We start from the raw sequence: 19976 nt of genomic DNA, 5'->3' as shown, positions 1-19976 counted from the left end.
CCGTAATTGTTGGCAGTTCCAGGAGCAAAAGTTATCTCTGTGATGTGCACAGTCTGCTGTGGAGTTCTTTGAAGCCAAAGTTTATAGAAGATGTTTGGGACCATGCCCCTTTTCTGGTTTTTACTGGTGTTTCTCTATTACTCCTGAGTAGTAAGATAAGCTCTTATTAGTTATATCCCATATGGAAACATGGCTTGCAAACGCCATTATGGGTAATAGGCTTAGCCACTTCATAAGAAACCTTGGCGTCCCAGAGGACTGATGGGAGAAGCAAAAGCAGCAGTTATTCTCTGTAACGTTTAGTCACAAGGACTAGCAACTTACACACTTGCAAGCACATTTTGAGAACTTCATTCCATCCTTCCCTTCTTTTACTTTCCCTCCCAAGACACATTTTTCCTGTCCCCGTACGGAAGAAAAGTTTGTGACAAAGGGATCCAAAGTGTGGAGTTAGGTTTTTGAGTTCGCATCTAGGCCTGCATTGTCCAGTATGGAAGATATTAGCCACAGGTACTATCAAACACTTGAAATATGGCAAATCAGAATTGAAAAAATTACATATGGGATTTCAAAGACTTAGAGTATGGATTGTTGTCAGTTTTTTAACACTGCATGTTGATGTAATATTTCAGATTCATTGGTTTTAATAAAATGCTAAAATTGTTAAAAATTTCTCCTATTTTTTTATTTTCTTTTTTAAACATTTTTATTTTTGAGGGAGAGAGAGCATGTGCATGTGTGTAAGTGGAGGAGGGGCAGAGAGAGAGAGAAAGAGAGAATCCCAATCAGTCTCCACTCAGTGCAGAGCCCTACTCAAACTCATGAACCCTGAGATCATGACCTGAGCTGAAATCAGAGTCAGATGCTTAACGGACTGAGCCACCCAGGTGCCCCCCCCCCCACTTTTTTTTTTTTTTTTTTTTTTTTTTTTTTTACTTTCTTAATGTGGCTACATGAAAATTTTAAATTACATATGGGCTTGCATTATATTTCTTTTAGAAGGAGTTAATTCTAGACCAGTGCTTCAGCTACCTCACCCAACCTAGCTTTGAAATATGGTCCTTAGCTAACCTCAGGACACCCCTCCCCCATTCAAAGAAAGCTAAATTTTTTCAGTCTTGTCTTCTGATCCTTACACCTGGTTGAAGGAGTGTTTGGTGATTTACTGGACAGATGGGGCACCTAGAGAAAATCAAGTTTGTCCACTTGGAGGTGAAGACAGACCTATTTGATGGGATGAGAACACCAAGCCCAGAGGCAGTGGATTTGCTGTCAGTATTCTGTGAAGCAAGTTTAGGGAGGTACAGCAAAGTTCAGATTTTCCCCATTTTGAAAACCTCAGTAATTTTTTTTAAAGAATTTTTTTTTTCTTAAATTTTTTAATGTTTATTATATATTTTTAAGAGAGGGAGGGAGAGAGAGAGAGATTGAGAGTATGAGCAGAGGAAGGCAGAGAGAGAGAGAGAGAGAGAGAGAGAGAGGGAGACACAGAATCCAAAGTAGGCTCCAGGCTATGAGCTGTCAGCACAGAGCCCAACACGGGCCTCAAACTCACAAACCATGAGATCATGACCTGAGCCGAAGTTGGACGCTTAACCAATTGAGCCACCCAGGCGCCCATCGGTGATTTTGTTTTTGATTATCAAATTCTTCCAAGATATTGAGCTCCTTGTTTTTATATGCTCCTTTTGCCTAGTCACAGTCTGTTTGGTTTACTCTCTGAGGCCACCAAAACCTTAGTGAGTCCAGCCCTAAGGAGTGGGATGATAGGTTGTCAATCCCTGAACTTTGGGAGCTAAGGTTCCACTGTGGTTCCTCGGTTGCAGCCAAAAAGACAAAAGTATCTGAAGAAAATTGTTTTAAAGGAAGTGAACTACCATGTGTGTTTGTATGTGTGTCTATGTTTGTGTAGTAAAAAAGTTTCTGTTTTAAAAAAGACTCTATTTTAAATAATATAATGTGAGGGGCCCCTGGGTGGCTCAGTTGGTTAAGCATCCAACTTTGGCTGAGGTTGTGATCTCAGGGTTCATGAGTTCCAACCCCACATCCAGCTCTGTGCTGACGGTACAGAGCCTGCTTGAGATTCTGTCTCTCCCTCTTTCTCTGCCCCTCCCCCCCACTCTCTCTCCAAATAAATAAATAAACTTTAAAACTTTAAAAATAAAATAAAGAATACGAGAATAAGAAAAGTCACATTTTTCGATTGATTTACAGTGTATTCAAAGAAAGACTATAGTTTGTTCACAAGTGCACCATTATAATCAGACACTTGTAGTGCCTGCTAGCTTAACAAAATCTCAGTAAAAATGTTAAAACCCTTCAGAAAAAATAAGAGTATTTAAATGGATGCTAATGTTTATTTACTTAAAATATTAAATGAAAAAGATTTGTTTAAAACATTCAACCCATTAAGTCTCTATTATTCCTGAATTTGTGTTACATATAAAGGTTGCTTGTCCCTCCCCATACCCACCAAGTCTTCCACATTGTGCCCAGATACTGTTTCCTATTAATATTTGCAATGTAAATACCAGAACAATAAATTCTCCCTTGATAAAGCTTATTAGCACAGCACCAAAATCTCGGGAATAGGTTTATGCCATTATGTTAATTTTGAAGCCACTTTTTTGTCTGAGCAGAAAAGTCTTTCAAATGTTAATTGATTGATCTTTATTTGGCATTTGAGCAGAGTAGAGTTGTTGACTAAGTAAATATTCTCAGCATCTTTGTCTTCTATTCTGGGGGAAGAAGCTTTATCTTTTCCCTGCCTTCATGTCTTCAGGGACCTCAGACCAGTCTTCTATATCTTAATTTGATCTTATTTTCCAGGTCATCAATTCAGTTTTACTGAGCCTCACAGGCTTGGTATTCTCACTAATAATGGTGTCTGTCCATTGTTATCTAGATGTCCTCGTTTTCCTCTCAGTCTTTCATAGTTTAGAATAGATCTTTCTGAATCTATTCATAGTGGTATCTGTGGCATTTAACTAATATTTGCTCATTTTTATTAAGTAAATTTAATATAGCTTGCTTGAGAAGTCAGATGTGACTAGTTTATATCAAATAAGGTATTTTTCAGGCCAAGTATTTAAAAGCAAATTAAGTAAGAAAATGATATATAAAGGGGACTCAGGAATTTATTTTCCCAGTACTGTGATATTAGTACTCTGCTACCAGATTTAGCAAATAAAAATACAGGATTCTCACTTAAATGTGAATTAAAAACTAATTTTTTTAAATATAGGTATGTCCCATGCAATATTAAAGCCCATGCAGTTTACTTGGGCATCCTAGATTTTGTCTGGGAGCCCTAAAGCCAGGGAAAACACAGTAGTTTTTAACTCTTGTGGAATTATAAAATCACAAGACAACTAAAGCTTACGGTATAGCTGAGCACATTGAATTGAGTACATTATAGGGCACTGATTCTTGTAGTACTTGCCCTGCTTAAATCCTTCAGTAAAATGCAAACAAAAAACAAAGAAGTTAAGAATTCTTTTACTCTTGAAATATTGTTGACCACCACCCTCCACCCCCAACCCCACCCAGATCTTCTCCCCCCGCCCCCGACCACCCCCAACTTTGCTGACATTTCCTTGATTGTCCCTAAGGACAGTGGTACCATGATGGTACAGTACCTGCTCTCACAGTTAGAGCCCGGGCACTCAGTCGGCCTCACTCACCCTATCCTGTCTCCATTTCTTCCTGAAGAAGAAATTTCCTTTCAGGAGTGGCAGATGCTCCCTTAGTGGCAAGGGTAGTCCTCCCGACTAATAGTCAGGCTCAGAATGCTGCATCTTTGTTGTTTAGAGAGTCAAAAATCAGTCACTAATCCCTTCCTCTCCCTGTGGCTCTCAATTTGCTACATTTGTGGCAGGTTCTCTGGTTTGTGCTATCCTCCTCTTGTTACAGGACTGCACACTCACCACTGTGATCTTGAACATATCACAACCATAGCCAGCAAGAAATACTAACTTGGAAGAGTGCTGTCTTCAGTGGCTACTTAGATCATTGCAGCCCTGCACTTCATAAGGCATTTTATTTTAGCCTTTGCTAGGTTGAAGGTAGATTGAAGCAAAATGTGTGCTTTCTGTTTATCCTAAAATCTGTGTAAAGGCTCCTTTGATTTTTCTTTCCTATGTATCAGGAAGTTAGCATTGTGAACTAAAATGTGCTGACTTGAGGTTAGAGAGGGAGAGAGCCGAAGCATAAGAGACTCTTAAAAACTGAGAACAAACTGAGGGTTGATGGGGGGTGGGAGGGGGGGAGGGTGGGTGATGGGTATTGAGGAAGGCACCTTTTGGGATGAGCACTGGGTGTTGTATGCAAACCAATTTGACAATAAATTTCACATATTGGAAAAAAATTAAAAATTAAAAATTAAAAAAAGTTAAAAAAATGTTTAAAAAAGTTAAAAAAAATAAAATGTGCTGACTTGCCTCCAAGTTACCTTTAAGTAATCCCTGGAAGAGCAGGGTTTTGAGCAATGAGACCATCTATGTTTTGTGGGTAAAAATGTTAACTGTGGCATTGGCTGTGGCAATAGCCCCATCAGATAACTTTCTGTCTTATTATGGTTTTTATAAACTCTCTCCCCAAGGAGCCAGCCCAGAGTGCCTAAGAAAGGAAGATTTGCCCCAACCTAGTTTCCATTTGTGGCTCAGTATGGGACCTGACCCACCTTCCACTTAAGTAGCAACATGAGCTCGTTTTTTATTCTCTTTCTGCCTTGGTTTTCCATTTTGTCCTTTCATAAAATCATTTATTCAACGAGTAGCTGTTCAGCCCCTACTATATATGGGGTACTAAATGTGTTGCTGTGTGGCCCCATCTCTAGTGGCCAGGAGCTGAGAGGAGGTAAAATATATCTTACCTCCAAGGCAATATGTAATATTGGTAATATATGTTTTATATAAGTTTATACAGCTTGGAATTATAAGACTGTAAGAGAAGATAGAATTATTTTTACTTGGGAGCATTAGGAAAGCACCACCTAAGAAGTCTGATAGGAGCCTTTAAATGGACAGGACTTCAACAGGAGAAAATATTAAAATAGGGCCATACAAAGCAGAGGAACTTGCACAAAAGCATTAAAGCTTGGAAGAACAGTACAATTTTGTGGGATGGGATATGATTCAAATGCAGTGGAATTAGAATTTTTGCTTTTTCCCCAGATAGTGGGTAGGACCATACCATAGATGGATTTGAATGCTCCACAGGAGCAAAGCAGTGCTTTAGGTAGGTTAACCTAAAAGTACCATAAAGGGTGAAGTAGAGAAAAGCTTCTATTTAATTTAGAGACCATTGAAATAGTCTAAGCATAAAGTGATAAGATCCTGAACTGTGGTGGTGGTGGTGGTGGTGCCAGAAAAGGACACATATCCTAACTGATTAAACAATGCTTGGTTTGTCTAAAGAATAATATTAATTGTTTTCATATTGTGACTGGCGGTCTATTACGTCTAATTACTCTGCAACATAGGAACCGTCATGTGTATGTAACTTGGCATCAACCACTTAAAGCTTTGGAAAAATGAGACAGCTTTGTAGAACGAGGTCTAAATAAAGAAGCAGTTCCAGACAAATGCCTGGAAAGGAACCTTTCAGCCCCCCATAGCCACTGAATCAAGTGAAAGTACCGTATGCGAATAGCAACTTAATAAATGAGAAATGAGTGGGGTTACTTTTGCGGTTTCTTAATGTTTACCCAGTTACGTTTTCTTTTTCCTTTTTAGAAATTTAGACTTAAAAATCCTCTCCTAGTAACTTAGATCTATTAGCAAGAAAATTGCAGAAAAATCTGTGGCCCTTGTGGTATTTAAGTCAGAAGTAAATACGTGTATCAATTAAAGGGGAGGGGCTAATATGTCAACAGGGAAAGACCACAACCATAAACTGTTGGTATGCCTGTATTTTTCTCATGTGAGTATTATAGAACCTAAATAGATAGCAGTTCAAAAGATAGAAACAAAAATCCTCATTTCATGATTATCTTCTAATCTTATGAAGTAGAATTGAAGGCATTACTCTTTCTTAATTTATAACTTCTAAAAGGCCCTAACGTAAAAGAGGGGAACTGTATCTTCCTTTGATTTACTTTAATATGGTATTAAGAACCTGGTAAAGAATCAGAGCCTATTAAATACTATAATCCTGAGATGCGATGAATCGGAAAGAATTTCCTGTTTCTTGCCCAACCTTGATCTCAGTCTACTACTTCAAGCTCTTTTACTGAGAAAGAGTTAACATGTAAGCTGTGAGGGACACTTGAGATTTCTAAAACATCGTATTTAATGTACTTTGCTTCTAGTCGGGTTTGGAACACATTAATTATATGATTGATCTCTTGTCACTTTTAAAGTAAAACGGCTGATTTTAAAATAATGAATCACTTGAATGTATCTTCGTCTTTTATTGGTCTTCATATAAAATGAGGTAAAACTCAGAAAACTCAAAAGCTTTTTGTTATGACGATTTTTGCAATTGCAGTAGTGGTAGAATTTCTAAGTTCTTTTTTTAAGATGGAGATCCATTTGTGGGTTTGTTTGGGGGGTTTTTGTAGTAATATTTGTAACTATTTCCGTGTGTCATCTTTGATAGTGATGTCCTTACTAGGGAGTAAGGACATTCTGGTATGCATTTTGCTGTGAAGTTTTGGCTTGTAAGCCTATGAGTCCTTGTTATCATCTTTGATTTGGGAGCAGATTATTTCCCTTTGCTACTGCATTTGATTAAATGAGGTTACAAGAGAATTCAGAACTCAAAGCAAAAAGTTATAAAACTTGAGTCTCTTCATCATAGAGAATATACTCTTACCATGCCTGCTTCCCTTGTTCTGATTTATTTAGCACCCATTTACTAAGCACCTAGAGTCTCAGGTACCAGGGAAACAAAGATAAATAACAACTGATCATGGTCTACCTAGAGGTGGTAATTACATGGGCATATTCAGACATGGGTACCAGTTAATTAATATTGCTGAATGGAAGACCAAAGGACCAATTGATTAAGGGAGGAAAAGGAAAAAAGACAGCTTTCAGAATACCTTTTTGGATGTCAGCTCAGACATGGAATTTCATTCCATTGAGCCTGAAAATATAAAAGGGCACCTGATTATATGGGAAATTCTGATTTGAGTTTTTGAGTTAAGTTTTAGATGTGGAACAAATATCTATTAGACCAGTAGTTCCTAAATAACAATTTGTAGACTTTTGCTTGTAGCTGTGTAGGAATTTGTTAAAAATACGGCTTGCCTGAAGTACTGTAGAGATTTTGGTAAATCAGATCTAGGTGAGATCTGGGGATATGGGTTCCAAAATAGATTCTCAGATGATTCTGATAATCAGTAAGGTTTGGCATCTGCTGTAGTAAAGAGCAAGGAGAGAGTAGACAGCTGGTAGTTGAAGTCTCAGGAACAGATAGGATTCCCAGGAAGAACATGGACGGTGAGCAGAGAACATGGCTAAGGATGCACTAGCAGATAAGGAGTACGCAAGCGAAAAATCAGCCAAGAGACTAAAAAGGAATATACTATGTTGAGGAGCTGGAATATATATTTACCTAGATCTCCTTAGTCTTTGAATAGTAATGCTCATTTCTGAATCAATGTGAAGGGGGGAAAAAGTGTAGAATAAAAATCTCTAGGTTTCTACCCATGATTTGGCTTTATTCCAGAAAGGATTAATCAAGCTTCAAGTGTGCCTTCCTGCAAAAAAATTTTTTTCTACTTCCATAATACCTGTTGGAGAAACAGAAATTGACCCTCTTGAATAGGGAAAATTGAACAAAGTAGATTATTGGAAAAGAAAGCTATAATATTAATCAGAATTTGTAAAACAAAAAAAAAATGCCTTATTATACACTTACTAGATGGAATTAGAATATTTAATTTATTGAAATAACCTTTATAATTGAGAACTAGAACTGCCATAGTGTTTCAGAAACAAATCTTTCTGTTCTTAGCTCTTCCCGTTTCTTTTGTTACTGTGTGGTGATCAGTGCATCTTCGACTCATAGTGAGTAAAAACTTGTGTTAATGGAAATGAGCTGTTATAAAAAGGAAAAAAAATGGCAGTTATATAACCTGACTTGACGTAAAAATTAATTGCCTTTTTCAAAATCCATATCCCAGCATGAGGAACTTTATTGGTCTTAAATGATTTTTAAAATACACACATTGTTGGCATTTACTTAGAGATACAGTTATTGTTCGTTTACCCTCACTCCCCTTTTAGGGTTTAAGTAGGTGACCCTTCATGTAAGTGAATTATAGGCCACTTCAGTAGTTGTCTGTTCTGCTTTTCATGTAGTGGTCTGTGGTCTTCACTTCACTAATCACATAGAGAGGTTTGGGAAGCTCAGTGAACAAGTGGTCAAATGGTTGGTAGTGGTCCAATATGTTTAAACTTTAGGGTTCTACATTAAAGGAGAGTTTTTAAAAAGTCAACTGAATTAACACAGTATTAAGGGACTGTTTTATTGTGAATAATACTTTGTCATAGAGGAAAAGGTAGGCAATGATAAATATATTTGACTAAACAAAATTCACTGGTGAGAATACCACAGTGAGATCTTCAAAATTATTGATGGCCAACCTGTTATACTATAACCAGTTAAAAACTTAAAGAGGAGGGTAGTGCACACAAGAGTGCCATCACTTCTGACACTAGTTGTGAGTTCAGGGTGTTACCAGAATCACCCTCAGGTTCAACAATTCACTAGAAACACTCAAGGAACTCAGTGAAAGCTGTTAAAATCATGGTGCCAGTGTATTATAGCTAAAGGATACAGATTAAAGCCCGCCAAAGGAAGAAGCACATTGGGCAGAGTCCAGGAGAAATAGCAAACATGGAACTTTTTTTTGTCTTTTCCTCACAGAGTCATCGACAACATAGCTTTCCTGGCACCAGTGTGTAATGATACACATGGAGTATTGCCAGCTTCATTTAGGGGAGCTCACTTGAGTCTTATTGTGCAGAGTTTTTATAGGAGCTTATTCACGTACTGCCCACATGACTGACTTTTAGTTTTCAGTCTCTTTGTAGATAGAACTAATACTGTATGGCCCAAATCCCCATAATAAATCACATTGTTAGTCTGTTGGGTGACCAAAAGATATTGGCATGATATTCCAAGGGCCTAGAGATCACCTCCTAGTAACTCCAGCCCTCTTTTTGTATGAGGTTAATTTTTCACTACACACTAATTCTTTCAGGTAATAAAAGCAGATGAGATCACACTGAAACAAGAGTTCACAAAACTGACTACAAAAGCCATGAAGTGAAATAGTCAGATGAAATGGTCCTTGTTGTCCACAGGACCAAGTTAAAACATCGTCATTCAAGATGACCTTTCCATATTCTAGATTCCACTCAACTTTCCTCTTTGTGAATTCCCTTCTATAGACAATTAGAGTCCTATTACTTGGGCATGCCAAGTGCCTTCCTGCTTTGGATCCTCTGCTCACACCACCCTTGTGTTATTGTACAGTCGACTCTTGAACAAAATGGATTTCAACTGTGTGGGTCCATTTATACACTGATTTTATTTGATAAATGCAGTACAGTATTGTAAGTATATTTTTTCTAATCATTTTCTTAACATTGTCTTTCCTCTAGCTTAATTTATTTTTTTTTAATGTTTATTTGTTTATTTTGAGAGAGAAGGGAGGGAGTGTGTATGGGGAGGGACTGACAGAGGGGAGAGAGTCCCAAGTAGGCTCTGTGCTGTTAGCGTGGAGCCAACACGGGGCTCAATCCCACAACTGTGAGATCATGACTTGAACCCATCCTGTCATCTCCTGGGGAAGGCCCCTTTCACCACTTGAACCCTTCCCTAGTCACTTTCTTTACTGACTTCTCATAGATAACTTTGCCCATATCATTTAATTTGGCTGTTAGCAATGTGTCTCCTTCCACTGATATTTGCACCTATATTTTATGTTTACAAGATCTTAATCTCTTGCAATTTAGGGATATTATGGACTATATCCTATTTTTTTTTTTTTTTTGATCCCCTGTCACCTAGTACAATGTCTTGTACATGGCAAGTGTTGGATGTTTGAATGGCAAACTTTCATACAGACATGTGCAACCAGGAGCGTATTATTCAAGCATATGAATTAAGACATCTTGTAAAAATGATCTGAATTATACTTATAAATTTCTGAGGTCACCATGTTAATCCACAAAACTATTGGAATAATTTTTGGCAATTCATTGAAGACATCTGCACACAAAGGTCAGCAAAATTCTAGAAAATGTCTAGAGAACTATTGACATTCTCCTCCCACCTCACAACTTTTGCACATGCTTTTCCCCTTTGCCTGTAACGCTCTTTCTCTAAACAGTTGAACCTACCCTCAGAAAGTCAAAACCACCCTGCCTAAAATATCAGTCTTCTCCTCACGCGCTATTTACATTGCTTTATTTTTTTAGATAGTAATTTGAACTAACCAGTACTTGTTTTTTGTCTCTTTTCCCTGCTACTAGAATTTAAGTCCTATAGGGGAAGGACATTGTCTTGGCAACAGTTGTTATCTTCTGCACCTAAAATAATGCCTAATTCTTAGTAGGTACTCAGAACTAGTACTTGTTGAATACATAAATGAATTTGCACTATGCAACAAATAGCTCAGTTTTTTTGTATCTTCAACTTTTATGTCATTCAATATAAGAAGATGTAATTTAGCTCAAAGAGTTTCAAAGAGAAGCATTTAAAGCAGTTGACAGAGTGGTAGAATATTTTCTAAAATTATTAAAAATTATTCAGCCTATAAACAATAACTAGGTATGCACATAGTCAAAATTAATAAAATTACAAAACTTAAAGGTTAGGTGCAAATAGACATTTTTATCAAATGCTAGTTATTAGAGGTGTTCTTTAGTTTTGTGGAAAAATAAAAGAATGTTATTTTTATACAATGGGAGTAAATGTGGCGCTCTTAAATTTTTTAATTTAATTTTATTTTTTATCAAGGGGTTTGATGAAAATCATAATTTTTAAAAATAATGCAAAGTTAGAAATGCATCTTGCTTTGAAAAATAACACCATGGAGTTCAGTTATTGTGCTTCATTCCAGCAGAAGTTGCAGAGTTTATCGCTGCTCATTGGATGAGTTTGCAAGACTGTCAAGTGCCTCAGTTGAACCTTTATTTTGGGACAATGAGTGGTTAGCCACCCTGAAATGAGGACATATCCAAATATGGTCATAGATGCATTTGGTGGGTGTATTTGGAGTCTAAAAGTAACCCCAGGTATTTGTCATAGTCATCTCGGCTCTGACCTAAATTTAATAAGAACTCTGGCAAATCCAGGTTGTACCCATAGGCTACAATACTACTTAGTTTCCCAGTCCCAAAAGAATGCTTTGTTTTATTCAGATATTTCCTACTGCAGTCCTGGCACTTCCTTCAGGATCAAGGTATCTATCATGAATATTGGCTGGTCTTAGAGATATGCACCTTCCTCTCCCCTCTCCTTCCCCTTCCTTTAGTTCTCATTGTTGCTTTTCTCCCTGAAGAGATTTCTTTCTAGTTGAAGCCAGAATATGGCTTATATTTTTTACCTTTGTGTCAGGCTTTGATCCTGAGACATTTGGTAGCATGTGTGTTCAATGCCCAGGAAACGGGTTGCTTATGATATGATTGAGTTAATATTTCTTTCTTTGCTTCCATAGTATTCCACTTATGCTAAGACTCCCCCTACCCGCATATTCAAGGACTGAAGACTGGCAGTGATCCATTCTTTTTGTGTTACTGTTTCTAGCCTACAATTTCAATAGCATGTTTAAAACCAGAGTGCACTCTCATATTTTCTCCTTTTATCTCTGCCTCTTTGGATTTTTGGCAAACATCAAGGCAAATAAGTCAGACCCACCACTGCAACCCCATCTGCTTTCGGGGACATGTAAGCCGACCAGTTTGTGATGTTTTACCATAGATCTAGCTCCAACATAGAACTGAAGGAGGATCCCTGTGAAGTAAGAATAGAAGGCACGTTCTAAGGTCAAATATTTTTTAAGCTCTGAATCATTTATCTGCCAACTGTGAGTAGGTGTGGTCTACATTGGCATTTTTAGTAACACTAACAAATTGGCATGGTATTTATAAAGTTGAAGTAATTTTGTGGTCGATGAAAGGTGAAAATGCAGTTATACTTTGGATTTGACAATAGGGATTAATAAGAACAGATGCTTGTCGTAGTTGTAAAAATGTAGCAAATTAAGGCACAGTCAAGGTGTTCCTTTATCAGACATTACTTTTACACTTCATCTGGGGCTAAGGTCACATGTGAAAACAATCATCTGCAGCGAAATACCTTTCCAGTTGTTGACAGCCCAGAAATTGTTTTATAAAAAAATTATAGTCTATGGTCATCCAAACCTATCCTCCTAATACTTGTTGGCACTTGAATGCCGTATTCATTTTTTTTCCTCACAATAAGCAAGTTAAGTGATGATTCTCTTGGAATAGGAATTGAAAGGATGGCACACATGTCAGGTATACCCATAGTACTAGAAGAGCAGCTAATATGAAACACTTGATGGAGACTTTAAATTGAATCCACTTAAAATGGTCCAAAGTTAATTGAGCTGCTTATACATCCTAGAGATGATTTTAAATTGATCTTCCACAAGCCAGATTATACCCTCTGTTGGACCATGGATTTTATTTACCACGCTGGAGATGATATCTGTTTTGAAAATAAAAAAGATAATTTAGCCTTCTGATGTAGCAGTTTGGAAATTAAAGAAAATCCTTTGTAGGTAAACGAAATAGAAATTTAGTTTCAGTGTGTTGGCAGTGTCAGGGCTGTGGGGTGGTGAGGAGGCAGGTAAAACTCAACTTCTAAGACTTTCCTCTAAACCTCTCTCTGTTACTCCCTGTTACTGGTCTGAGTCAGTTTCTGTGTGTGGTCCAACTTGACTGCGGCTTAGACAGGATAGATGATCTCAAGGACTCTGCCTGCCAGTTACGTGCTTGGCGTCAGTGGTCCAGAAGGAAGGCATGCAGAAGAGACAGTGGCATTTGTCCTGTCCAGAACTGCGACGTAAGGCCTTCTCTGGTTCTCACAAGCTAAATTCTGAAGCAGTGGTGGAAATGGTAGCTACTCTGGCAAATTTAACTTCTACCACACCCTGTCCTTTCCATCCTCCTGAGTTGTGTACATCTTTATTGCATGGGCATATGCAAAGCTGCAGTCAGAATGTCTACCAGTTGATAAAACATTACTTTATGCAAATGATTGTTCACTTTTGCTCTTATTCATGGATTGATAGAAACAAGGATAATTTAGGACACGCGAGATACATGCTAGGAAATTCAGAATGGGGAGTGTATATATTTAAATGTCATCGTACTGAAAGCTCTATTCATAACGTTCATGATATCCAAAGAAAAACAGTGGTTTATTATTTGAAGTGCACACACAAAAATGTATAAAATGTTATGTTCACCAAAGTATTTAAACAGTTAAATGTGATTCTAAAGGAAAAAGAGGAAGAAATAATTAACAATTGCTATTTTGATTTGTTTCTTTAATGAATACTGAGTTCATACCAGGCAGCATGCTAAGCACTTTGCGTGCATTGTTTTATTCTAAATGAGGTAAATTTAGTATTATTGTCCCATTTTATAGATGAGGAAACTGAAGTTTCGTGAGATTGAATAACTTGTTAGGGATCCTATACGTATTAAGTGGAGCAACCAGGAATAGGACCAGTGAGTTTATCTGGCTCCAAGCCACTAGCCCACCAAACTGGACTGAAGACCAGAACGGGAGATGCGTCTACGGGGAAATAAATTGTGGGTCAGACTGTGAACTTGCGGGTATTGGTGAAGTAGCTGCCCATGAAGGAGTGACTTCTTCCCTCTTCCCTTTCTGAAGATACTGTCAGGATTTAAGGAGATTCTGCTTATGGGAGCCATCCAAGAAGACGACCTCATTATCAGTTTTGGTTGTGCTATAAAATGTTTTTAGCCATATTAAAAAAAAAGTTTTCGCATGAAACCTTTTAACTCTGGGTATTTCGATGGTGAAATATTTGGCCTCTTTTTTGTCCTTCTTATGAAATCTTCTTATGAAAATTGACAACTATAATTGAAATAAATGTAAACAAAATTAATATTGAAGAGAAAAATCATTTTTATCTTCATTTTTACTGAGTGTTACTGAGCTTTGATTCAAGTCTTTGTTGAAGAAGTGAGTGAATTTGGGAGATTAGGTGTGGATTCTGGAAATGTGTGCTGTTTTTACTCTCTACAGTATGGGTAATTGGGAGGAGGTTAGCTTGAGCTTTGAAAAGATGATTATTTTCTCTAGTACATAATTTCATTTGTATTAGTCTCTTTATAAGACTCTAATGTACCTTCTGACCTTCAGTTATATGAAAGGGATCAGTGAATAATATAGCAAAATATTTTATTTAGTTTATTAAGTGAAGTTCCAGAAATTATTCCCTTAGCCACCTGAGAGCAGTATGTTGGAAGAAAGCTCTAGAAACGCACATTTGTAGAGAGCATTTGAAAGTAATCCTAGGAAGGGATGGTTCATTAAGGAAAAGTTGATGATTTTTACTTTCATTTAATTTTTGCCCATTTATTTTTAGAAACAAATAAGGAAGATTCAAGTGTGCGTAGAAAAAATTACTCCATATTATGCATAGTTACTTTCTAGAAAATTTTGATCAATTTCCCTTTCTCTGAATCAGACTGTTGGTACCATTTAAACACAGTATGATGCCAAATGAGTAGGCAGTTTCTAGGGAATATAGTCCAATTATTTCTCTCCCTTAACATCTTGAAAAGTGTAAAAGACTTATCCTGTGAACCACTCAGCACATGTTTGCCCCTGAAATAGTTCAGTAATGGCAGTAGTAACATTTTCATTGGTCATCTTTTCAAATAGCTTATAAGGGGAAGCTATTACTGTGTGGAAAGAAAACCTTTCTATTAGGGAAAGCCTGGGCAGTGAAAACTTTTCTTCTACCTGGTACCAGATCCCCCACTCAGGGGATCTCCTACTTAGACACTGCCGTAACCAGCCATATCTCTTTGTACGTTACCTTTATGTGTGCTCCCACCTCCCCTCAAAATTTTCTGTCATTAGAAACTGCATTTATGTTGATAAGTATAAACTTTCTAGGTGTCCTGACACTTAAGGTATGGTAATTTTTTTTAAGTTTCGTTTCTCTTCAGCTGTAGCCTTACATTCCAATAAGCCTTCAGAGTTTCCTCTGGACTGATTTGCATTGTCTTCGGTGTTTGCTAGCAAATTTGGAACATTTCAGTTTGTGTCCTTTCTCTACATGGTATGAGATCTAATTACCACTCAGTGTGAAATAGCAGCCGAAATGAAAAAAGGCAGCAAGAGAAGGCACTGGCTTAACTCACAGTTAATCAGCTATTTCCTTTCTTACATACTTCTCAGCTACAGAGAGAAAAGGGAGATAGCACTCACTAAAGTAATTCATGTATTAAACGGTTTTTTTTCCTTTCTTGATTTTAACTAAAATAGGGGATTTGTTCAAATCTTCATGCAAGCAAGACATTAAAGAACACTTAATTTGCACTGGTGGCCATTGGTGCTTCTTAAATTGTGCAAAGTATTTTCATCATCAGGGTTGCCGGAAGTAGTTCCATCCTATTTTCTTGACATTAAACGGAGAAAACAACATTTCTAAGAATCAGATTCAATCAAATGAATGATTAATCACTTTTTATAAGGCTTAGAATTTTATTCTAATTATTATTCTAATTAATCTTTAGTCATCTTAATATAGTAGTTTTGAGGGTTTTTGTTCTCTGGAGTGTGTGAGTTGGTAATTAACCTATCAGGGAAAAGATTGATACCTTTACTTTTTAAAACTATTGTGGTCTGAGTTTTCACTTATCAGATGGTCAAAAATGTGAAAAGTTAGTAATATGTGGTGTTGGGCAGGTATGGAAAAACATCTTCTCCACCAGTGTTTAGAGTATGTATTGTTGCAACACCTCTGGAAAGAAAGTATCTTCATCAAAAATGGAAATGTGTACACCCTTTGACCTATAGTTCCAACCACTAGGAATCTATTGTTGAACATGTATGTATAAAAATGTTCTTAGTGATATTATTTGTAATATAAATAGAAAAATGCAAAAAATCATTAATAGAATATTAAACCATCATATATTTTTATCCAGATGTACCTCATTCTTTTTAATAGCTGCTCTGAAAGACACTGAAATATGCTTGCATGTACTGATAAGGAATATTCTGTAAGTTACCCCATTACATGAAAGGAGCAGATAGTTTTCTTCTATTTGTGCTTCAAAAAGCAAAGGATGGAGATGTGTGTATACAGCTTCCCTCCCTCACCTCCCCTCACATGAGCATATGTTCACACATCTATAGATAGATGGATGAAAGGATACAAAAGAAACTGTTGGTAGCATTTATAGCTGGTGAATGGGACTATGGGTCTGGAATGGAAAGCAGGTATTTTCAGTGGGGGGAAGCATACTCTTCTTGTGCTATTTGACTATTTTCTTTTTACCATACGTATATATTATTTTTCATTATTAAAAAGAAATTTTAAATTAATGACCAGGTCTATTTTTTTCTTTTTTAGGACTCAGCCCAGGAGAGTGTTATCACTAGAGATATTCATCGTACGTTTCCTGCACATGATTACTTTAAAGATACTGGAGGAGATGGCCAGGAATCACTTTACAAGATTTGCAAGGTAGGGCCCTCCACCTCATTTTTTTAAACTTATTTTACAGGGCTATATCTTAGGAACCCATCTTACAGATTTTTTTTTCTGTCTTCATTTTTTATTTGCTCTGTGCCATGTTGATGCTGGACAGCCAGAGCCCCTTGCCAAGAGAGCTCATGGCTTTACATGAGAAAGAATTCAAGAGCAAGTTTAGAGAAAGGGATGAAGATTTATTAAGTCTAGAAGTAAGAAAGGAGCTACTTCACAAAGTAGCAGTCTCTCATCGGAGATGAGGAAAAGGATCCTCTTTGCCTCGAATGAAGGGTTTTAAGTGGTTTAAAAAATTTTTCTTTTTAAATGTTTACTTATTTTTGAGAGAGAGAGATACAGAGTATGAGCAGGGGAGGAGCAGAGAGAGAGGGAGACACAGAATCTGAAGCAGGCTCCAGACTCTGAGCTGTTAGCATAGAGCACGGAATGCATGAACTGTGAGATCATGACCTGAGCCGAAGTCGGATGCTTAACCGACTGAGCCACCAGGTGCCCTGGGTTTTAAGTTTTAAAATTAGCTAACCTTTATAGGAAGGGGCTTAGTCTTTAACTTTGGCTTTATCATTTGCATGGGTGCTTAGTTTTTTCCATTGTCTTAGGGTTGTGAAATTACCTACAGGTAGCAATTTTAAGAGTGTCTGGCCTTTCTGGCTTTTACTGCCAGAGGGAATAGGGTCCTGTGGTTTTCTGAGTCAGATTTTGTGACCCTGTTTATGACCTGCTGGCTTTTAGGTTAAAGGTCAGCCTAAAACCAAAATGACTTTACTTAAGTCAGTTTGTCTCTTCAGTCTCCCTTCCTTCCTGCCTTAGTTTTCTCTGCTCAGTACTGAGTCCTGAAGGTGACTTTTTGGCTGCATGTCCCATGCCTGCTTGTCAGGGAGGGGGCGCACTATGACCTCCTTTTGCTGCTAAGGAGAAAGGAACTAAAGGTCCTCTCAGGCTACTGTAGTAAAGGCTCAGAGGAGTCCCGATGACTGCCCTTATGACAAGTTAATGTGGCAGTTGTCTCAATTTTTGGACAATACATAAGGGTAAGAAACAATGTGGTTTTTTAATACTATCGAGGTCTCCGATATTACTAGTATACCCTGACTTATGCCACATAATACATCTTTGTGCAGTTTTTATGTCCCATTTTGAAACCTTTACCCTCATTATTAGTAAACCTGAAAGAAAACCTTTTCCTGAATTTTAGTAAATACGCTCTACTTGGATAGAAAAGATTCTGTTTCTGTTAATGGAGAATAGCTATCAGATTGGTAATTTTTCAAGGTTATATCAGAAATGCAAAATGACTTTTTAAATCATTGCATATAGTTAACTCATATTGTGAATGCTAATTGAGGCCAAAAGCTAAAAACTGCAAAGTCCATTAAACAAAGTTTTGCCCTTTATCCTCAAATTTAAGATGCCTTACAAAATGTGGTGGGTAAACTCCACATTGTCCTCACCTACCATCCCAATAAAGGTTATTGCTGAATGGCGGACTACAAGAAAATCTTGTAGTAATATGGAGAAAAGGCAAGTACAAGGGCTAATTTATAAGTTAGGTAATCAGTTCTTGAATAATTAAATTTATCCTTTTATTGAGTAGTAAAAATGGGCCAGTTGGACATTCAGAAGTATGTTCATATATCAGTGTCATTTTATATTTACTGATGTTTTTTAAATGTTATTTATAAAAGCCCTTGCCTGCTTGTGCTAGCAAGTAAGACTGATGGCCTAATTCTGTAAATGGCACAGCTTTCATTAAAATCCTTCTTGCATGTTTGTAGTTTAGCCCTCTGCCCTCTCCTATCTTCCCTTCCCTTCCCCTTCCCCTTCCCCTTCCCCTTCCCCTTCCCCTTCCCCTTTTCCCTTCCCCTTCCCCTTCCCCTTTCTCTTTCCCTTCCTTTCTCTTTCCCTTCCCTTCTCTTTCCCTTCCCATCTCTTTACCTTCTCTTTACCTTCTCTTTCTCTTTTCTCCAATGTAGCCATTTGGATGATGATAAACACTGATCAGAAATCTTTTTTTATATGGTTATATCGTCAGAGCTAGAAATGCATAAATAACTTAAACTCTGAGAGTATACTGACTTCTGGAAAATAATACATCATCTAGTTTTAAAAATGCCACAAACCATTGAACACCCCTACAGATGTATATTCATTATAAGATTGTAAAAGGCAAAAGTAATTATTAAAAATTTTTCTACCAATTTTGAAATTCTGTCAGCTAATTAGCTTCTGGCTTATGTAAGGATGATAACAAAATTTATGTAGTTTTTAAGTTTATGTAGAAGGGTCTGACCTATGATATACAGGAGAACATTTTCCTCCTAGCATTCAGCATATTTTCAGCCAAACTTTTCCCTCAATTTTTCTCTGGTTGATACTAGATAATTTTTTCACATAACTAAAACAGATGGTCCTGTGTGCTTGCAGCCTCTGACTTAACAATTTTGCTCCATTGTAGTAAAAACAGTATTTCTTTCCCTCATTATATAATATTTACAGGAGAAATATCTGAACCACTACCAAACACAAAAATAAAAGTTAAATAGTTGGGATATTTAAGTAGTTGATATCTCTTGCTTGGATATGGCAGATAACAATCCAACCTTGAATTCATTAGAGAGTATTCATTAGTACATTCACCCAGCTTGTGTGGCCATGTTAGATCATCAGTGTATATTTTGCAACATGATTAGACAGTTTTAAAGCCCTTGCTGAGTTAAGAGTATTAGAACAGGGGTGCCTGGGTGGTTCAGTCACCTAAGTGTCCGACTTCGGCTCGGGTCATGATGTCGCAGTTGGTGAGTTGGAGCCCCGCATCGGTTTCTGTGCTGACAGCTCAGAGCCTGGAGCCTGTTTCGGATTCTGTGTCTCCCTCCCTCTCTCTGCCCCTCCCCCACTCGCACTCTGCTTTCTCTCTCCCCAAACATAAAATAAACATTAAAAAAAAACTTAAAAAAAAAGAGTATTAGAACACTGTAGCTCTAAGATACCTTATAAATGTTGAGCATTTTAAATTACATTTTGTAAAAATGTGGAAAACAAAAGAATCATATTAAAAGCATTTCAAAACTCAGCATAGTAAATAAAAGTTGCTAAAGCTTATAATGTTGTACTAAAATATATATTACCTAACATTTTACAGTGCCCTTTGATAATGGGAGAGAGCAGAGATTAATATTTCAGAATATGTTGGAGAAACCAAAATTTGCTGGGGTCCTAATTGACACAGTTC

General features: G+C 37.2%; 1 protein-coding gene across 6 annotated transcripts in view; it reads left to right on the top strand.

Annotated features, from left to right (window-relative positions):
• The window catches only part of RABGAP1L (RAB GTPase activating protein 1 like), a 753664-nt gene that overhangs the window by 408442 nt on the left and 325246 nt on the right, over window positions 1–19976 (top strand). For all 6 annotated transcript variants that reach the window (XM_053909255.1, XM_053909254.1, XM_053909257.1 and 3 more), the window contains one exon: window positions 16610–16723. In XM_053909255.1, the coding sequence (XP_053765230.1) occupies window positions 16610–16723 (114 nt within the window). The remainder of the gene's footprint in view (window positions 1–16609; window positions 16724–19976) is intronic.

The sequence above is a fragment of the Panthera pardus genome, unplaced genomic scaffold (assembly GCF_024362965.1).
Source record: "Panthera pardus isolate Hobbes unplaced genomic scaffold, ASM2436296v1 HiC_scaffold_21, whole genome shotgun sequence".
NCBI classification, from domain to species: Eukaryota; Metazoa; Chordata; class Mammalia; order Carnivora; family Felidae; genus Panthera; species Panthera pardus.
This window is presented reverse-complemented; position numbering and strand designations above follow the sequence as displayed.